This window comes from Molothrus ater, chromosome 22 (assembly GCF_012460135.2).
Source record: "Molothrus ater isolate BHLD 08-10-18 breed brown headed cowbird chromosome 22, BPBGC_Mater_1.1, whole genome shotgun sequence".
NCBI classification, from domain to species: domain Eukaryota; kingdom Metazoa; phylum Chordata; class Aves; order Passeriformes; family Icteridae; genus Molothrus; species Molothrus ater.
Window position 1 is genome coordinate 2113985 of NC_050499.2, and position 15847 is coordinate 2129831.

At 46.6% G+C, this 15847-nt stretch overlaps 1 protein-coding gene across 1 annotated transcript in view; it reads left to right on the forward strand.

The window, feature by feature from the left end:
• The window catches only part of CDON (cell adhesion associated, oncogene regulated), a 57857-nt gene extending 43025 nt beyond the window's left edge, over nucleotides 1-14832 (forward strand). The window contains 6 exon segments of the mRNA XM_036397556.1: nucleotides 2637-2759; nucleotides 4189-4416; nucleotides 5476-5750; nucleotides 8059-8138; nucleotides 12614-12873; nucleotides 13788-14832. Coding sequence (XP_036253449.1) covers nucleotides 2637-2759; nucleotides 4189-4416; nucleotides 5476-5750; nucleotides 8059-8138; nucleotides 12614-12873; nucleotides 13788-13954 — 1133 coding nt within the window. The 3' untranslated portion in view covers nucleotides 13955-14832.
• The last annotated feature ends 1015 nt before the right edge of the window (nucleotides 14833-15847 follow it).

Genomic DNA, 15847 nt, shown 5'->3' on the forward strand with positions numbered 1-15847 from the left:
CTTTTAATCAAGTTATTTTTTCCCCTGTGCATATTAGATCATCACTTTCCTGGAAGAAGTTATTAGATAATGTCTATATTAGTCCAGAAGTGGAAAACCCTTTTAAAAATATTTTATTTAATGTCCTTATTGCTCGGCCTGAGCAAACGCAGTGATCTCATTCTGGCCCAATGACGTTAATTATTTTTTTCCCCCTCATTTATTCAGTTACAAGAGGAATGGACCTTTATTTTGAAAATTTTCCCCTGCCAGACAATACTGCACATAGTACTTTGATGCATGACATAAGCTTTTGCACACTATAAAGCTATTAAAGGTCCAGAGTTTGAGCTCAGAAGCTTTAAAGAACGTTATGCAGGCTTCACCTTCATCTGCAAATGTATTTTAGCCTTTGCTAGACAGAACTTGTGTGTTTATAAATCTTATACACTGAGCAGTTAGTTGTTTAAGTGGGCTCCACTGTGCTGTGAAATTAGCTTGTTTCGGGGTTTTTTTCCGAGCGTGTGTGTATTGAACTCTTTGTGGCAGTCTGAAACCATTAGCAGCTGCTCCACTCTGCCAGAGCCTGCAACAGAAATCACTCGGTGGAAAGATTTAAACTTCAACTTTTCTTTACTGTGCTCCCCTAAATTAGCTTTTCAGGAGGAAAAAAAAAAAAAAGGAGAGAGAACTATTTTCAATTAAGTTGTGATTGGAAGCACTTGATGTGAAATATGTAGAGGAACATGTGACTTAAGGTATTTTTGCCATAAATCACTTGTTCTTTGCTTTGCTTTTTTTCCCCCTCTGTTACCTTTGAATTAATCTGCTTTATGACAGGGAATTTTATCTTGAAATGACTGCATGAGTTGTGGAAAAAGTGTTGTGATGCCTGTGCTAGCTAAGTGCTTGCCGCAGGCTTTCCTCACCGCTTCCTGTTAAGTCTTGTCTTTCGAGACATTCAAAACTCTGCAGAAACCTTTTTTTTTTTCCTTATAAATGCCGCTGCAGGCAAAATCAGATTTTATTTGAAGGAAAAAACAAGCAAAAAGCTCTGATGGCTCCTCGGTATCTCTCAGCCGCTTTAGGCAAAAGCAAAAAAAAAATCACCCCTGTCCTGCAGCGATGGTCTGCATTTCTCCGCTTCTGGTCTGAATTTCTCTGTTTCGAGAATCCTGGAGATTGAATTTTAAATGTAAATGCAGTCTGATGTCAGTTGTTTAAATGTTTTCCCTTGCTAATGGTGCACGAAGAGGACAGTTAAAGTGCCTGTACTGATTCCAGTGCCACTAATGGTTTGAAGCGGAAACCTAAAACCTGGTGTAGTAATTACCGAAAGGAATGCTTGGGGGTGGGGGCGCCGGGAAAACCGAGGCTGAATCTTGGGAAAACGTGCGCTTTAGGGAAAGGCAGCTCCAGCCTCAGCCAGGCTTGTCCGCCCTCCCTGGGATGTGGACACGGACCGTGCTGGGCAGCCCCTGGTGCAGAGGGGCCCTCCTGGGTACCCGCGCCCTGCTGGGGCCGGGCAGAGGGTCCGGACCTGGGCTGGGGTCCCGGAGGAGCTTGAGCAGCATCACGGTGACAGCCCCTGCCCGCCGAGCACGCCCGAGCCTTTTTATTAATGCTTAAATCAGTAGGTGGTAGACAGTTCCTTAGAAACAGTGGAAACAGTTCAAGGTGGTATTTTCCAAGAGGGATTAAGAGCACTCAAACAGTTAATTAAACTCCCTAAAAAAAAAAAAAAAAAAAAAAAAAAAGGGTCGCCGTTTAGTAAAATTTGTCACAAGCCCGTGAAAGTAAAAACTGGGAGTGATTTATCCTGAAGTGCTCAGTGCTTCAGGAGGGTGTCTAAATGAAAAGCTGGCTGGGGGCCAGAGATGACAAAACCATCCTATTAGAGAAGATTGCTTGGCTGGGGCTGGGGCTTGGGCTCTGCAGGGGCAGTGGCACCAGGACAGCCTTGCTGCGTTCCCAGGATGGTTCATAAAATGCACCTTCAATTATTTGGGGTTTCGGCCAAATTGAGCAGCCCAGATGTGTCCCTCCTGTGTGACACCAATGGCTGCAGTGGTACCTCTAGAAGGTCTGCTCACAGCCAAGTTCTTCCTTGTCCCAAGCTCTGTGTGCCAGTTTCCCTTGTTATTTGCCCAGTGTACTGTAAATAGTCAGCATAATCCACCCTAAACCCATCCCTCTGACAGTTCCATGTTTAGGGTGCACAGGGCTGCTGTTGATTTTAAATGCACATGTGTAGGCACTTAGATGTCTGGGTTTTGAGTTTAGTGAGGTTTGGCTTTTGTAGAGAATTACTTTCTTTAATAGAAAATATTGAAAAAACCCTCACTTTAATTCGACAAAAGATTCTTCTAATCAATTTCTAAAAATAATCAATTTCACAATATAACACAAGTCTTAGAGAGTCATGGAATAATTTGGGTTGAAAGGGACCTTCAGGATTATCTAGTTCCTACCCTCTGTCCTGAGCCGGGATGCCACTTGTGGACCATGGTTTCAGTTAAATCCATAAACTACTACTGAAGATTTTTGTGCTAAAAGACAAGCTGCAGTGCCCTTGCATTTGGTAGAAAAGGTCCCTGCAAAGCACTCGACCATAATTCTGGCTCCTGTGGGTAAATGAATTTTTGTCCCCCCCACAGGTACAAAGCAATGGCACCTGATAAATCACCTGCAGCCTGAAACTTCTTATGACATTAAGATGCAGTGCTACAACGAGGGAGGGGAGAGTGAGTACAGCAACGTGATGATCTGCGAGACCAAAGGTGAGGCTGTGGGGCCGGGCTGAGGTGGCCTTTGGGACGGGAAAGATCCACTGGGGGAATTTTTGTGCAGCACAAAAGTCAGCTGCCATGATGACCATAATTTTCTGGAATGTTTCGGAGGATTGTTTTGTCTTCCGAAGCTGGGATTGTTTTGAACATATGGAAAGTGATCCTTTGCACTCCTGAGGCTCTGAGCAGAGCTCTGCAGCTTTGCCTGCCCTCAGAGATAGCGCTGCTGCCTCTGCTCTGCTGATGGCCTCTCCTTAGGAGACAACCATGCGCCTGAAGATGACAGAATTGATTTGTACATCTGTTTTATGTCTTCAGGGCTCTGTGACACGTTGTGTAAGTGCAGACCACAGCAATTGATGGCTGTGTTGGCTGCCTCCATCCCTAATCCTGCATGCCTCTGGCACAAAGTTTGTACTGTTCTCGGGAAGTGTCAGATATGGCAGTCACATTTATTTTGCGAAGAATTCCTGTCTCCTTTAATCTCTAAAACCAAGTAAGGCTGTAAAGGGAAAATGCAGACAGTAAACTTCAAGTGCAGTGCTATGAAAAAATGTTTGAGAAAAAAAAAGAAAAAATCCCTCTGGGACCGGAAGCATCAAAATTCAGTGAAGTGAGTAGTGAAGCCTTTGAAGGAAGGAGTAGGAGCTGCAGGGCTTCAAGGCTGTGCACACAGTTGGTCTTCCTCCTCCAAGGAATATAACTTTCTTCTCTAATTTTAAAATGGGCAAGATGTAATCTGTCATTCACACTGCCTCTTCCTTAAAATTTATCTCCCCCAGGCTTATAAGGGTGATCCAGCTTATGCAGCATACCTGCATGGAGGTGCTTGTCTCTCTCTGACCAGCTTCACTCCTAAGCCAGGCACCTCTTTTAGGGTTTTAGTGTCAAATGAAATAAATATGAACTGTGGTGTACTGGAAACTAATGTAAATGCAATTCCTGGGTTAAACATCTTATTCTCAGTGATTTTCTGTTCATCTCTTGGTTGATCTTCAACTGTGTGGTTTGGAAAGGGGGTTAGCAGGGTTCACATCAGATAAGGGTAGGTCATTTGGCAGAGCCTGGGCAAGAGAAATGAGTGTTGTGGTTTTTCCTGACCTCAGAAGTGGAAAGATTTGTGCTCTTTCAAGTTGAGAGTTAGAGCAGTTGCAGCCACGGGTACCTCGAGCGTCTCGTTAAAGTTCCAGTGATCTCAAAGAGTGGGTGAGCAGGGGATAATCACCATCTTCCAAGGCAAACAGTTATTACCCAATAGGAGCTGGCATTCTCATTGCAGGATTTAATATTGACTTGGAAGCTTTCTTTGTGAGGCATCGGGACTCAGACTTGGCAGTAATTATTGTCATTTCATGATGAAAAAAACACATTTAGAAGATGCATTTAGTGGATGTACATGTGCTTGTCTCTGCTCACCCAGTGAAACGCACGCCGGGAGCATCTGAATATCCAGTGAGAGACCTGAGCACGCCCCCCAGTCCCCCTGAGCGGGCTGGGGGCAGTGGGGCTGTGGCTGCCAGCGGCCCCGTGCGCAGTGGGGACATGCTGTACCTGATTGTGGGCTGTGTCCTGGGCGTCATGGTCCTCATCCTCATCGTCTTCATCGCCATGTGCCTCTGGAAGAACCGGCAGCAGAACGCCATGCAGAGTGAGTGGGGGTTGGTTTCATGGGGAAAATATTACCAGGGTAAAATTAGGAATGTCTGTGCTGCGTTTTATGGATGGGAAGCAGTTTCCTGTTAGGAGCCAGCTTGCATTTCTGTAGAGACTTGTACTTCCAAGTGGGCCTTAGGTGCAGCTTGGGTTTTTAAGAGCAGTGTCTCCATTTCTTCACACTGATGCTCCCCTGTCCTGCTGGGTCCCTGGAGGACTGTGATGCAGTTTCACCCAGGGAATGGTGTGGGAAAGGCCTGGGCAAAGTTTCTCCAGTTTGTGTTTAACTTTAAAGCCCCTGCATAGGTCTCTGATGGTTGCAGAGGCTGAATGTGTGTAGTCATAATCACTTGTTAAAATTGTGGAGAGTTAAACCCTGGATCTCTCCCTTTCTTGAGTGCATCTGGAAAGCTCTAGGACAAGTCCCTTGTTACCTCTTAGTCCCTGCACAATGAGATGGCATTCAATGGCCAAGTCTTCCAGAGAGGTGTTAATAAGGAAAACCTGTTCATTAGTGAGCAGGAGCCTGGAGCAGGAGCTTTGCAAGATGCTCTGCACCCACCAGCAACCCAGAGCCAGCAGAATCTCTGCCCTGGCCTTTTCTGCTCCTTGTGCATAAATCAGCCTTGCTCTTGCCACGGCCTGTAGTTATTTTTAAATACTCTTACTCTCCTACAGAGAGAAATGTAGGAGATAATGAAGATAGTGTCTTCAGCTGCAGCCCAGAGAGATCTTCTGGAAGCAGCTTACAGCAGATACAGCAGAAGGGCTGTTGGTGATACAAAAGGCCTGGTTTTAGGATGCTCTTGTAGTGATTGACATCAGCCGGGTCCTTCCAGACCAACATTTCTGGCTTGCTCTCCAGGATGTGGCTGTTTTCCATGTCTACATGCATATGCTAAGCAGTTGGATATCAGAGTTAGCTCACAAAAGAAAAGTTTCATTATTTTTTAGAGTTGGAGAAAGAAAAGATAAGTTTCATTATTTTTTAGGGTTGCTCATTTAGCTCCTCATTTATCAGTGGAAGTGCTTTCAGTAAAAATGTCTTTTGCAGAATACGACCCTCCAGGCTACCTGTACCAAGGGGCAGATATCAACGGGCAGATGATTGAGTACACGACCTTGCCTGGGACCAGCCGGGTCAACGGCAGCATCCACGGGAGCTTCCTCAGCAACGGCCTCAGCAACGGCTGCCCCCACCTCCACCACAAAGTTAGCAATGGTGTCAAGGGGATCATGAGCGGAGGAGGAGCAGGACTGTACCCAGGGCACACCAACTCCCTGTCCAGGACACACATGGACTATGAACATCCCCATCACCTTGTGAACGTAAGGTCCTACACTGGGTGGGAGGCTCAGCCCAGACCGTGGGGTTCATTCAGGGGCTGTGGAAGGAGGCTTAGTTTGGGTGGGGGAATACTCATCCATTGATAACAGCCAGTTCCACTGAATTCCTTGTCCCAGAGGAAGCAACTGGGCTGATATTTGTGATACAAACATCATGGTTTTCATTTGAGAATATCAGATGACAGCAAGAATTCCACTTACTCTGGGAAATCTGCCTCTACCCTCCTCCTAACAGCATGTAAGCTCTGAGAATGCCTCAGCGCTGGGCTGAGATACTTTACTTGTACATATGGTATTTCTCAATCTCCAAGTTAAATACATTTAATTATAGCTGCTTATTCTGCAGCTTTATGGATCACCCGTTTTTCCCCCACCTGTTTCAGATCTGTAACTCTGAGCAATGCTATTAATTATGGCAAAGCACGAATGGCGCAGGAGGTTCCATGGAATGAAGTGCCCCATACATCTTGAGCTGCAGCAGAGCAATAGTGCTGCTTTTTTTTTCTTTTTTCAGTCCCCTGTTTGTGACTGTTGAGACAGGCTCGTTTTTTGTTACAAAATTGAAAATAAAATTAAAAACTAATTTCAGTCTGCGACCCAGCCTTTGTATGCTGTGGAAAAATACTTCATTTGCTGAAACGTGTCCTGTTTCCAAGAGAGAATAATGATTTCATTATTGTCTATGGAAACAGATGGCTTGCATTCAAACTTACTAAACTTACTCAAAACTGTGAACATTGCCCAGGAAAACTGAAAGAAAAAGTTCAAAAGTCTGAATAACCCATGCTGTTTCTGGAGAAAAAAAACGGGTCTATTGTTTGTGTTGGTAATTGAGCACAAGCACTTCATTTTATTGAACAACAAATTAGCACTTGCACAGTAGTTGCCACTTCACTTCCCTCCAGTCTGAGCCCAGACCAGTCAGTTCTTCCCCCCATTCTGCCCTTGGCCTACCCACAGAGCAAGAAGTGCCCACTTTTGGTTGTTTTCAAGAGCAAGCAAGGCCCAAACTGGGTTTTTTTGACCTGTCCAACCTCCCAGTGGGTGAAACTCTCCAAAAATCTCCAAGCCCTGAGGGAGGGAGGATTTGGAGTGCTCAAAAGCTCACCCGGGAGAAAGACTGGAAGTTTGCATTATGTTTTGTCCCTCCCATTTTTATTTTTTTGGGGGGAAAAATGAAATACATGTATGATGACACAGGTCTTGGTGTCTGGAGCTCCTCTGTGCCATGAGGTGTCCACCCAATATTGCTGTGCTGCTGGGAACAGGTGATGGGGTTGAGCTTTTCTTTCCCCACTCCCTGTTGCAGAAAGTTTGAGTCACAGGATCTCTGCCCATGGAGAAGGGCTGGGACTGGCACGTGGGCGAGGCAGAGGAACAGGATGTTCTGATCCTGTTAGGTTGCTCTTTATTGTTTCAATGATTGGCTTAAATGAGGAAGGGAGAAACTGGCCAGAATGGCAATCAAGACTAATTAGGCATTTCCTCAGTGCTCCCTATCCCTCAAAAACTTCAGGATAAGCTCTGTTTTTGCAAAAATAGGGATTGCTAGAAGTTGCCTAGCACTTGAGCTGCCAAAAGCCAGGTGAGCCTTCCCAGCCTGGCTCCCTCCTGGAGCCCGGTGCAGGAGCCTGGCTCTGCAGCCCCCTTGGAGTGGCTCCCACATCACTGTCTGCCTGGTCCCTAACAATGAGGTATGTGTTAATCTGGGCATTTCAACTGGCTTGTAATGGCCCCGTTAGCCAAAACCAACAACACAAAATCCCTCTCACCCGGAGTCATTGCTGGCTGAGGAATTACCCCATCTGTACAAATACGAAACGGTTCAAAAATCAGTGTAGTGAAGTAAACTGATCTAATCGGAGTAATTACAGGAAAGTGGGATGGGTTTGTATGTGACATCAGCCCTGCAAATTTAATCCTCTGTCTCCCTAAACAAGCCTTGCGTGCTAATGAACAGCAATTCGCTTTCGTGTCTGTCATCAGCGTTAAAAATAAATGTATTTACAGTGTGTTTATTAAATTAAACCTCAGCATATTAAGCTGAAAACAGACCAGGGAAATGACCACATACTTGTCTAAGCTGCAGTTATTTACTTTTCCCTGACACACACACTGGCAAAGCCCTCCCCTGGCCTTTGGACAATCGCTCAGTGTTGCTGTGCCACGTACAGCCCGGAGCAGGGCATCGATAACGTGATCAGAGGGGGGAAACTGGGTCAAAGAGCTCTTGGGTGTCCCAGCAGTGATTTGATTTCTAACTATTAATTATTAATCCTTCCTGCTGCAGGGTGGTGGGATGTACACGACAGTGCCACAGGCTGACCCCTCGGAGTGCATCAGCTGCCGGAATTGTCGGAACAATAACAGGTGAGAAATGACAATCACAGGTGAGAAATGACAATAACAGGTGAAAAATGACAATCACAGGTGAGAAATGACCTGCCCAGAGAACAGCCCTCCCTCTGTGTGCTGGGGTGGAGCTGGGGTTAGCAAAAGATGAGAGCTGGAGTCCTGGCTAGCATTAGGAGCTCCATAGATGACCTGGAGAGCAGTTGAGGGTTTTCTATAGGATAGAATAAAACAAGTTGTTAAAACCCCAGAGCTCACTTTGCTCAACATGCTCCTCTGATGCTCTCTAGGATGTGAGGCAGGTTGGGCACTGGATTTTAAAAAAAATCTGTATTTCCTGTGTTTTTCTTCAGTTCTGAGATAACAAAATCATTCCATATGGAGCTTGTCAAATCGGATTTAATTGGTCTTCTATATTTTACACTTCCCCACATTCCCTTAAGAACATTAACCAACTCACTCCTTTGCCTTCACAATGCTGTTCTTTGTGAAACATGGGATTTGAAGTTCTTGAGGCCTTCAGGAGGAGATGACCAGCCATTGTCAGAGTGGGATACATTTTTTTTCATGTGAAAAAGGATTCCTGTGTAGAATAAGGGAAAATCTCTCTTCTGCATTGTAGCTGGGAGTCAGAAACCTAATAAAAATTACTGAGTTTTCACTTTTGGAATTATTATCCTCCTTAGGCTTCTGACTCAATCTCTGGTTATTTTAATGATTAGAAATAGGACTGAATGTCAGACAAGCTGGGCTGCTCTGACTGTTAGGTTCTGGGCTTTTTTTCAATCATACTTTGATTTTTCAGTATTTTTAAAATCTTCAGCTGCCTTTAGGTGTGCATCTGGCTAAGCTGAGTTGAAATTAATCATTGAATCATTGAATATTCTGAGTTGGGCCCACAAACATCATTGAGTCCAACCCCTGTTGAACAATAAAGCTGTTGTTGAAGGCAGTAAACACATTCACTTTATTTTCATAGTTTTACTTTTTAAAATACTGCTTATAATGAGCTTGAATCCTTCTTCCTTCCATAAATATGGGCATGACAGTGAAATGCTGGCAAGCTGCTGCTGGCAGGGGGAGCTGGGCATGCCTTGCCTGGCCCAGTGTCCCTGGCAGGTCTCAGGAAAGCCCAGGACATTCCCTCACACCCCAGTGCTGTGATTTCAAGCAGGCTGTGCAGCAGCTCTCACCAGGATGTCTGAGCCTCGTGGTAATTTAGAACATGCCATATGTGTTACACTGTAATTAAGAGCTTGCTTCCAGTGTTAAACATATTCAATTCTTTATTTGCTCTTTTTTTTTCCCCCTAAGAAAGCAAGGGAAAGAGTTCCATCCTCTGCAACTGCACTGCTCCTCCCAGACGGGTCATCAGCAGGGCCTGAACTTTGAGTTTTCACAGCCCCATTCTATATTTGACTGCTTGATAGAGAAACAAGTTGTCCCTTAGCGCTGCCTTGCCCCGGAGGGGATCATTAACCTCGGTTTGGCAGAGAGCTGCGCAGCAGGGACCGCTCTGTTCCTGTCCTGCCGCTGGGGGAATGCAAAGAGGACATGGGAGAGGGGAGAGGAGGGGACCAGGACGTGCCTCAGCTTTCCACCAGGGAGCTGGGTGTGTGCCCAGGGGGAGGAGGAGGAAGAGGAGAGGGAGGAGGAAGGCCTGTTGGGTTAGTGCAGTCAGCCCAGTAGGTTTTGGCAAGTGGGAATTGGAGGCTGGAGTGTTTTCCCCATTTTGTTCAACCTCACTGCACAGGTGAGGGCTGTCCCCCTGACCTGCCTGTCCCCATCCCACCCTGGAATCATGTGCTGAAATCAGGCAGCTCCCCCAGGCAGGAGGGGAGGGGGGTTCAGGTGGGCACAGCTCTGGCAGGCTGTGCCAGATCAGGACTGTGGCCTTGGTGCCACGAATTCCTCACCAGCCCATTTCCACCAAATGCCTGGAGCTGTTGCTGATTTGGGCTGAATGCAGCAGTTTTGTGAATTGTAACCACGTGCAAATGAATCCTAAAGGTTCAGCATTATTTCATAGCTGTTTTCAGCTTCAGCCATCTCAGAGCAGGTTTTATTATTACAGTGCTGAAATCCCTGGGTCTTCTGTTTAAATTAGCACTTTATCCCTCATAACTTCTTGTGGAGCTTTGCCAGAGGGAGAAGCTGCTGAAAACTGGAGACCCACTTTGCTATTGTGGACAAAGCCTGTGGTTGACAGGATTGAGAATTGATCTTTTTCCTTCTCTTGTGCCTTTGTGCTAAAGCTCTCAAGATACCTGATGTTTGCAGAGGAATTTACACTTTTGCAGATCTCTCTCCTTTGCAAATAAACTGTGTTTTGATCAGAATTCTGAAATACACAAATCAAGTGTAGGAACATGAGCTTGTTTTTCAGCTTTTTCATCTAAATTATGATTTTTTTTTTTAGATTATAGTTTAGTAGGGTTTCAGAATTAAGAATTGACAGAAGATGTGTTTTCCCAGCAGGGATTTTACATCACTCCTCCTCCACACTCTGCTCTGGTTATCCCCATGGCTAGTTTCCATCAAAATGTGGTTATTGAAGCTTAGAAGGCTGAACTGCTGTGTTGAAACATCCTTCAAGCTCTTACAATAATACAGAGAACCTCACTGACCCTTGTATCTTTAAGAAGAAACCCCCAGAAACATGCAAACCCAAACATTTAGATGGGTTTCTCTGAGCCTTTTTTTCTAAATAATAAGTGAGTGCAGTCAAAACCTCTGCGGAGAGAAAGGCAAACTAATAAATGGATTTGTTTGAGGACCAGATGTGTTTCATGTGGATTCTCCAGTGGCTTCTGTGGTATTTTGGTACTTGGAATAATGATTTTGGAGGCAGTTACAGGAGTGGGAGGACAAAATAGGAGAGTGAAGGTTGAAGCTTAGTGCTGCTCCATCCTCACAGCTTTTGGGAGGGGAGCAGGCTCCAGAGGGAACCCATTTGTCCTGTTCTGGCTTTGCAGGTGAAGCATCTGCCAGAGGGAAAGCTCACTACAGCTCCTCCTCTGACAAGTTTATTTGTGTTGTTGGGTGTTTTGTTGCTCTTTCAGTTCTGGCAATATTGATCCCAGGTTTTGATCAGGTTTCAGATATGAACTGAGGCTCTAGGCAGGGCTGTAGGACAGGACCCTCCAGTGTGATGGTTTTCCTTATTGCCATGACTTTTTTAATGGCATAAAAGTGGTTTCTGGGACTTGGGCAGGACTTAACTGAGACTGCCAAGCTTAACATGTCCTGGTTTGAAACCCTTCTGAGCTCAGTGCTGGGCTGCTTTTGTTAGTCAGTGTCAGCTCTGCTGCCTGCTGCCCTGGCACTGCTGCTGTCCCAGTCCATCTTTCCTCATTTCCAGCAATTTTTCATCTGCTCTGCTCAGGTTTGGGCTAGAATCAGTCTGGAGCAGCACACGGTGCTCCTTGCTGAGCCAGCAGCTGAGCAGGCAGGTCCCAGGGATGCATTTTTGTATTTCCAAATGCAGTCTTAGACAGCCCCAGGGATGATGGATAGCAAATGCACTGGGCTGATCCCTGTGAGCAAAGCAGGTGAGGGGTGGGTTTACATCTGCTCAGAAAAAAGAGAAGGGTGCTCAGAGTTGTATCTGCACTAGCACATGGAGACCTGGAGCTTGTTCAGCTTTCACAGGAGCATTTTGGGGTGTCACTGGAGGGAGTGAACACTTTCCATCCTTATTTCCATGTGTTTATCTGCAGATCCATCTCTGTCCTGCACCACATAACAAGGAGCATCTTGATGTGTAGTTTCTCAAAATCTGTGGTAGCTGCACAAGTGAACCTTTTTTTTTTTTTTTTGGGTAGTTATGGCTTTCTTATGTAGGAATTGTTTATATAAATGTTCCCTGAGGCCACATTGTTCATGGGGCTGCAAACACTGAGGTGTTTTCCCTCGTGCTGCAAGGGTATGTGTGTCAAAGTCCTGCTCCTTTTTGTTTAAAGCTTAAATACCTCAGCTGTAACAATGGATTCAGCACTTTAACTTCAGTTCCACAGCTTTACACAGGCATTACAGGGCCACAGTCTGACTTACACAGCAGAACAGGGGGGTTAAATTTGTTACATTGCATCTATTTTTCTAATTTGCATTCACTCCAATAACACTTAGTATTTATTTTTCAAGGTACCTAAGTGTGCTGCTTGGGTTTCAAATTTGAGCTCTTTATCTTGGCAGTGAAAACATGTTTTATGGAGTTGCTTTGATGGAGAAATGGACTCACAAGTCAGGTCATTGGGTCTCAGTTGATGGGGGAAGGAACTGAGCGTGTTTTGAATGTTTTCAGCTGTCTGCTGGGAGAAAAAAAAAGCCACTCAATCCTTTTCCTAATGTCAGAATCGCTCCACAAATATATTTAAAACTGATTTGACAAATGCTCTGATCGTTGATATGGTAAAACATTTAAAAGTTGGGGAGGGAAGAAGGAAGGGGGGAAGAAGCCGCTCTGAGTAACTTTGGCCTCTGTCCTCCCGCAGGTGTTTCACCAAAACCAACGGCACTTTCGGCAGCAGCGCGCTGCCCGTGGTGCCCTTGGGAGCCCCTTTCCAGCAGGACAGTGTGGAGATGAAGCCCCTGAGCCCCCATGTGATGGTTGCCATGTGCCTGGCCCCGGCCAGCCCCGAGTGCAGTGCCCGGCTGGAGGAGGAGGAGGGCGGGGAGAGCGCGGAGCAGCCCCCGGCGCAGCACCCCTGCTGTCGGGAGGGCATCAGCCAGCTCTCTGTGGATTGCATGGACGGTGAGGCATCCCTCAGAGGATAGCAGCTGGCTGGGAAGCTGGGAATGTTCTGTAGGACATCTGTAGGGAGCTTAATTTATTGCAGAGAAGTCGGTAATTAAACCCTTTTAAGAGCAGGCTTGGAGGAAGGTGAAGCGTCCCACCTTTCCATCACGGAAAGTGGGAGCAGTGCTGCTCCTGTGCCTGGTCCTGTCATGCCCTTGTGATTGATGCCTCTAAAAAGGGCTCATTGAGACATTAGGAGGCTGTGACTGATGGATGCTGCACTCACAGCACACCCAGTGGCCCTGGCACAGGACACAAGCATTCCAGAGCCATCCTAGAGGCAGGAGCTGGCACAGGGAGGGACCTGGTCTCTGTTGGTGGAAAGAGAACCTGTTCCTCATCCCACCCTGGAATCATTGCTCCTTGTGTGCTGAAATCAGGCAGCTCCCTCTGCACACACCCTGTGGCAGCAGGAGGAGGGGGGTTCAGGTGGGCACACCTCTGGCAGGGTGTGCCAGATCAGCACTGTGGCCTTGGTGCAGCAAGGTCCTGAGTCACCCATTTCCACCAAATGCCTGGAGCTGTTGCTGATTTGGGCTGAATGCAGCAGTTTTGTGAATTGTGACCACATGCTAATGAATCCTAAAGGTTCAGCATTATTTCATAGCTGTGTTCAGCAGCAGCCATCTCAGAGCAGGTTTTATTTATTCCGGTGCTGGGCTGACCTCCTCTGAGCTGTTCCATACAGGTGCTGTGCTGGGATAGAGCCTGTGCCCTCTGCTGGTGCCTGGTCTGGTGGGAATGAGCCTGAGCCCAAAGACCATCACTCACTGGAATGAAAGAGTTTTGAAGGCGTGTGGTTCTGTTAAGCTGACAGAGAATCTCCTGAAAAACCCAACCCAACCACGTGCCCTGCTCTTGCTTTGCAGGCAGCAACTTCCTGCACTCAGAAACATCGAACCACATTTTGAGTTGGAGTCCCCTCATTCTTCAGCCTCTTTCCAAGGACTGTAAGGAAAAACCAGGATGGAGTTCATCTGGAGTCACCCTAAATGGTTCTGGGGACCTTTGTCAGCTCCAGCTGCAGGAAACCTGAGGCAGTGACCGTTGTCCCCACTTAAGGCCAGGAACTGCACCGCTGAAAGGGAGTCACAGGGGGATGTTAATTATAACAGAGAGAGTCACTATTTATTTTTTGTAGTAGTGTCATATGAATGTATCTTGGTTTCAAAATGGTTGCCTTTTTATATTATTTATGCCTTGAAATCCCTTTTTTTTGTTGTTTTTTTTTTTTTTCTTCCCCCACACACCACAAAACTAGCCTGGTTATGTGTATAAAAAAGAATTGTAATAATATAAAGAATGAGGATGGGAAATGTGGAGTGTGTTTCCATGGCAATTTACCAGTGAGGCAAGCACTTCCAAGGAGCCCAAGAGAGGGATTTAAGCAGGTCTGAAATGACCAACAGCTGCCACCTCCCTGGCAGCTCAGTGACATGGCACTGGAACCCTCCTTTCCATCAACACCTCCTGGCCTCTCTTGCTTTCTCTGGGAAGATCCTGATGAAGAGATAAGAAGGTCAATAAGAAAAATGAGCCTTGGTTGAGTCTGTTCTGTGCAGCTTGAAGCAGAGCTTGAGTCAGTGACTGTGTCTTCACGTACTCAATAACCCTTCTGCAGAAGTACAGGTGGAAATCCAGCCTGTCTCACTTTCCCACTCACAGAAGACAAAATCCAGTTCAACTCTTGGTTTGAGGGATTACTCACAGCTTGGATAGAGCTCTGAAATGAAACCAGTCATGGTGAAACACCTCCCAGCAGCCCTGGGCACTGTCAGGAACCTGCCCATCCTGGACACAGCACAATGGAGGCGTTGCAACCTTAACTGCAGGGCTTGGGTGGGTGTTTTTTCCCTTCCAAATTAAATCCCAGTAAATAAACCAAACCAGTGCTTGCAAAGCACTCCCCCTACACGAGTCACAGTGCAAAGCCTCAGAAATGAAGCACAATTTACAGAGATGGCCACCCCGAGGTGACACCTGCAGCATGTCCCTGGCCAGGCTGGGAAGGGAGGGAGCTGTGCCAGCCTGGCTGCAGCTGCTCCAAAGCCCTGGGGAGCTCAGGGCTACTGGTGCAGCTTCAGCAGCCACAGGGTTTGGGGAGTGGTGTCTGTGTGAGGAGGAAGCCCTTGAGATCTGCTTTGCTAGCAGCAGCTCCATGGGCTGCTCCGAGTGTTGGGATGGGGATTTTTATGTTTCATAGAATCCCAGAACAGTTTGATTTGGGAGAGACCTTAAAGCTCGTCCCATTCCACCCCTGCCATGGGCAAGGACACCTTCCACCATCCCAAGCTGCTCCAAGCCCCATTCAGCCTGGCCTTGGGCACTTGGGGCAGCCACAGCTTCTCTGGGTACCCTGTGTCAGGGCCTCACCACCCTCCCAGGGAAGAATTTATTCCCAATATCCCATCTAAATCTGCCCTCTGGCTGTGGGAGACCATTCTCCCTTGTCCTGTAACTATCTGCTTGTATAAGAAATCCCTCCCCCTCCTACTTCAGGTAATTGAAGGCCACAATGAACTCTCCCCAAAGCCTTCTCTATTGCATTACTTGTGGTTATATTTATTCTTTTGCCCTTTTTTTTAGGGTTGTGCCTCCTCCCAGCTAGAGCTGCCTTATTCCAAAGTTCTTTGCACACCATGGACTTCACACCCATGGGCTTTGGCTGCCACATACCCCAGAGCCACCACAGATCTCCCTCCTCCCTTTTTGTTTATCTCATCCTCCCAGCCTGGATTTTCCTTTTGCAGGATCTCCCCTTTTCCAACAGAGATTGGCCCATGAGTGGTTGGGATTTAATTGTGGCTGCTTCGTTTTCCCCAAACACTGAAATTGAACCATGGTTTTAAACAACCTTGCTTAAATCTCCCCTGTATTGTGGGTGTGTCAGATAAAGATGCTCTGTTTTCCAGAGAAGCTGTAATATCCC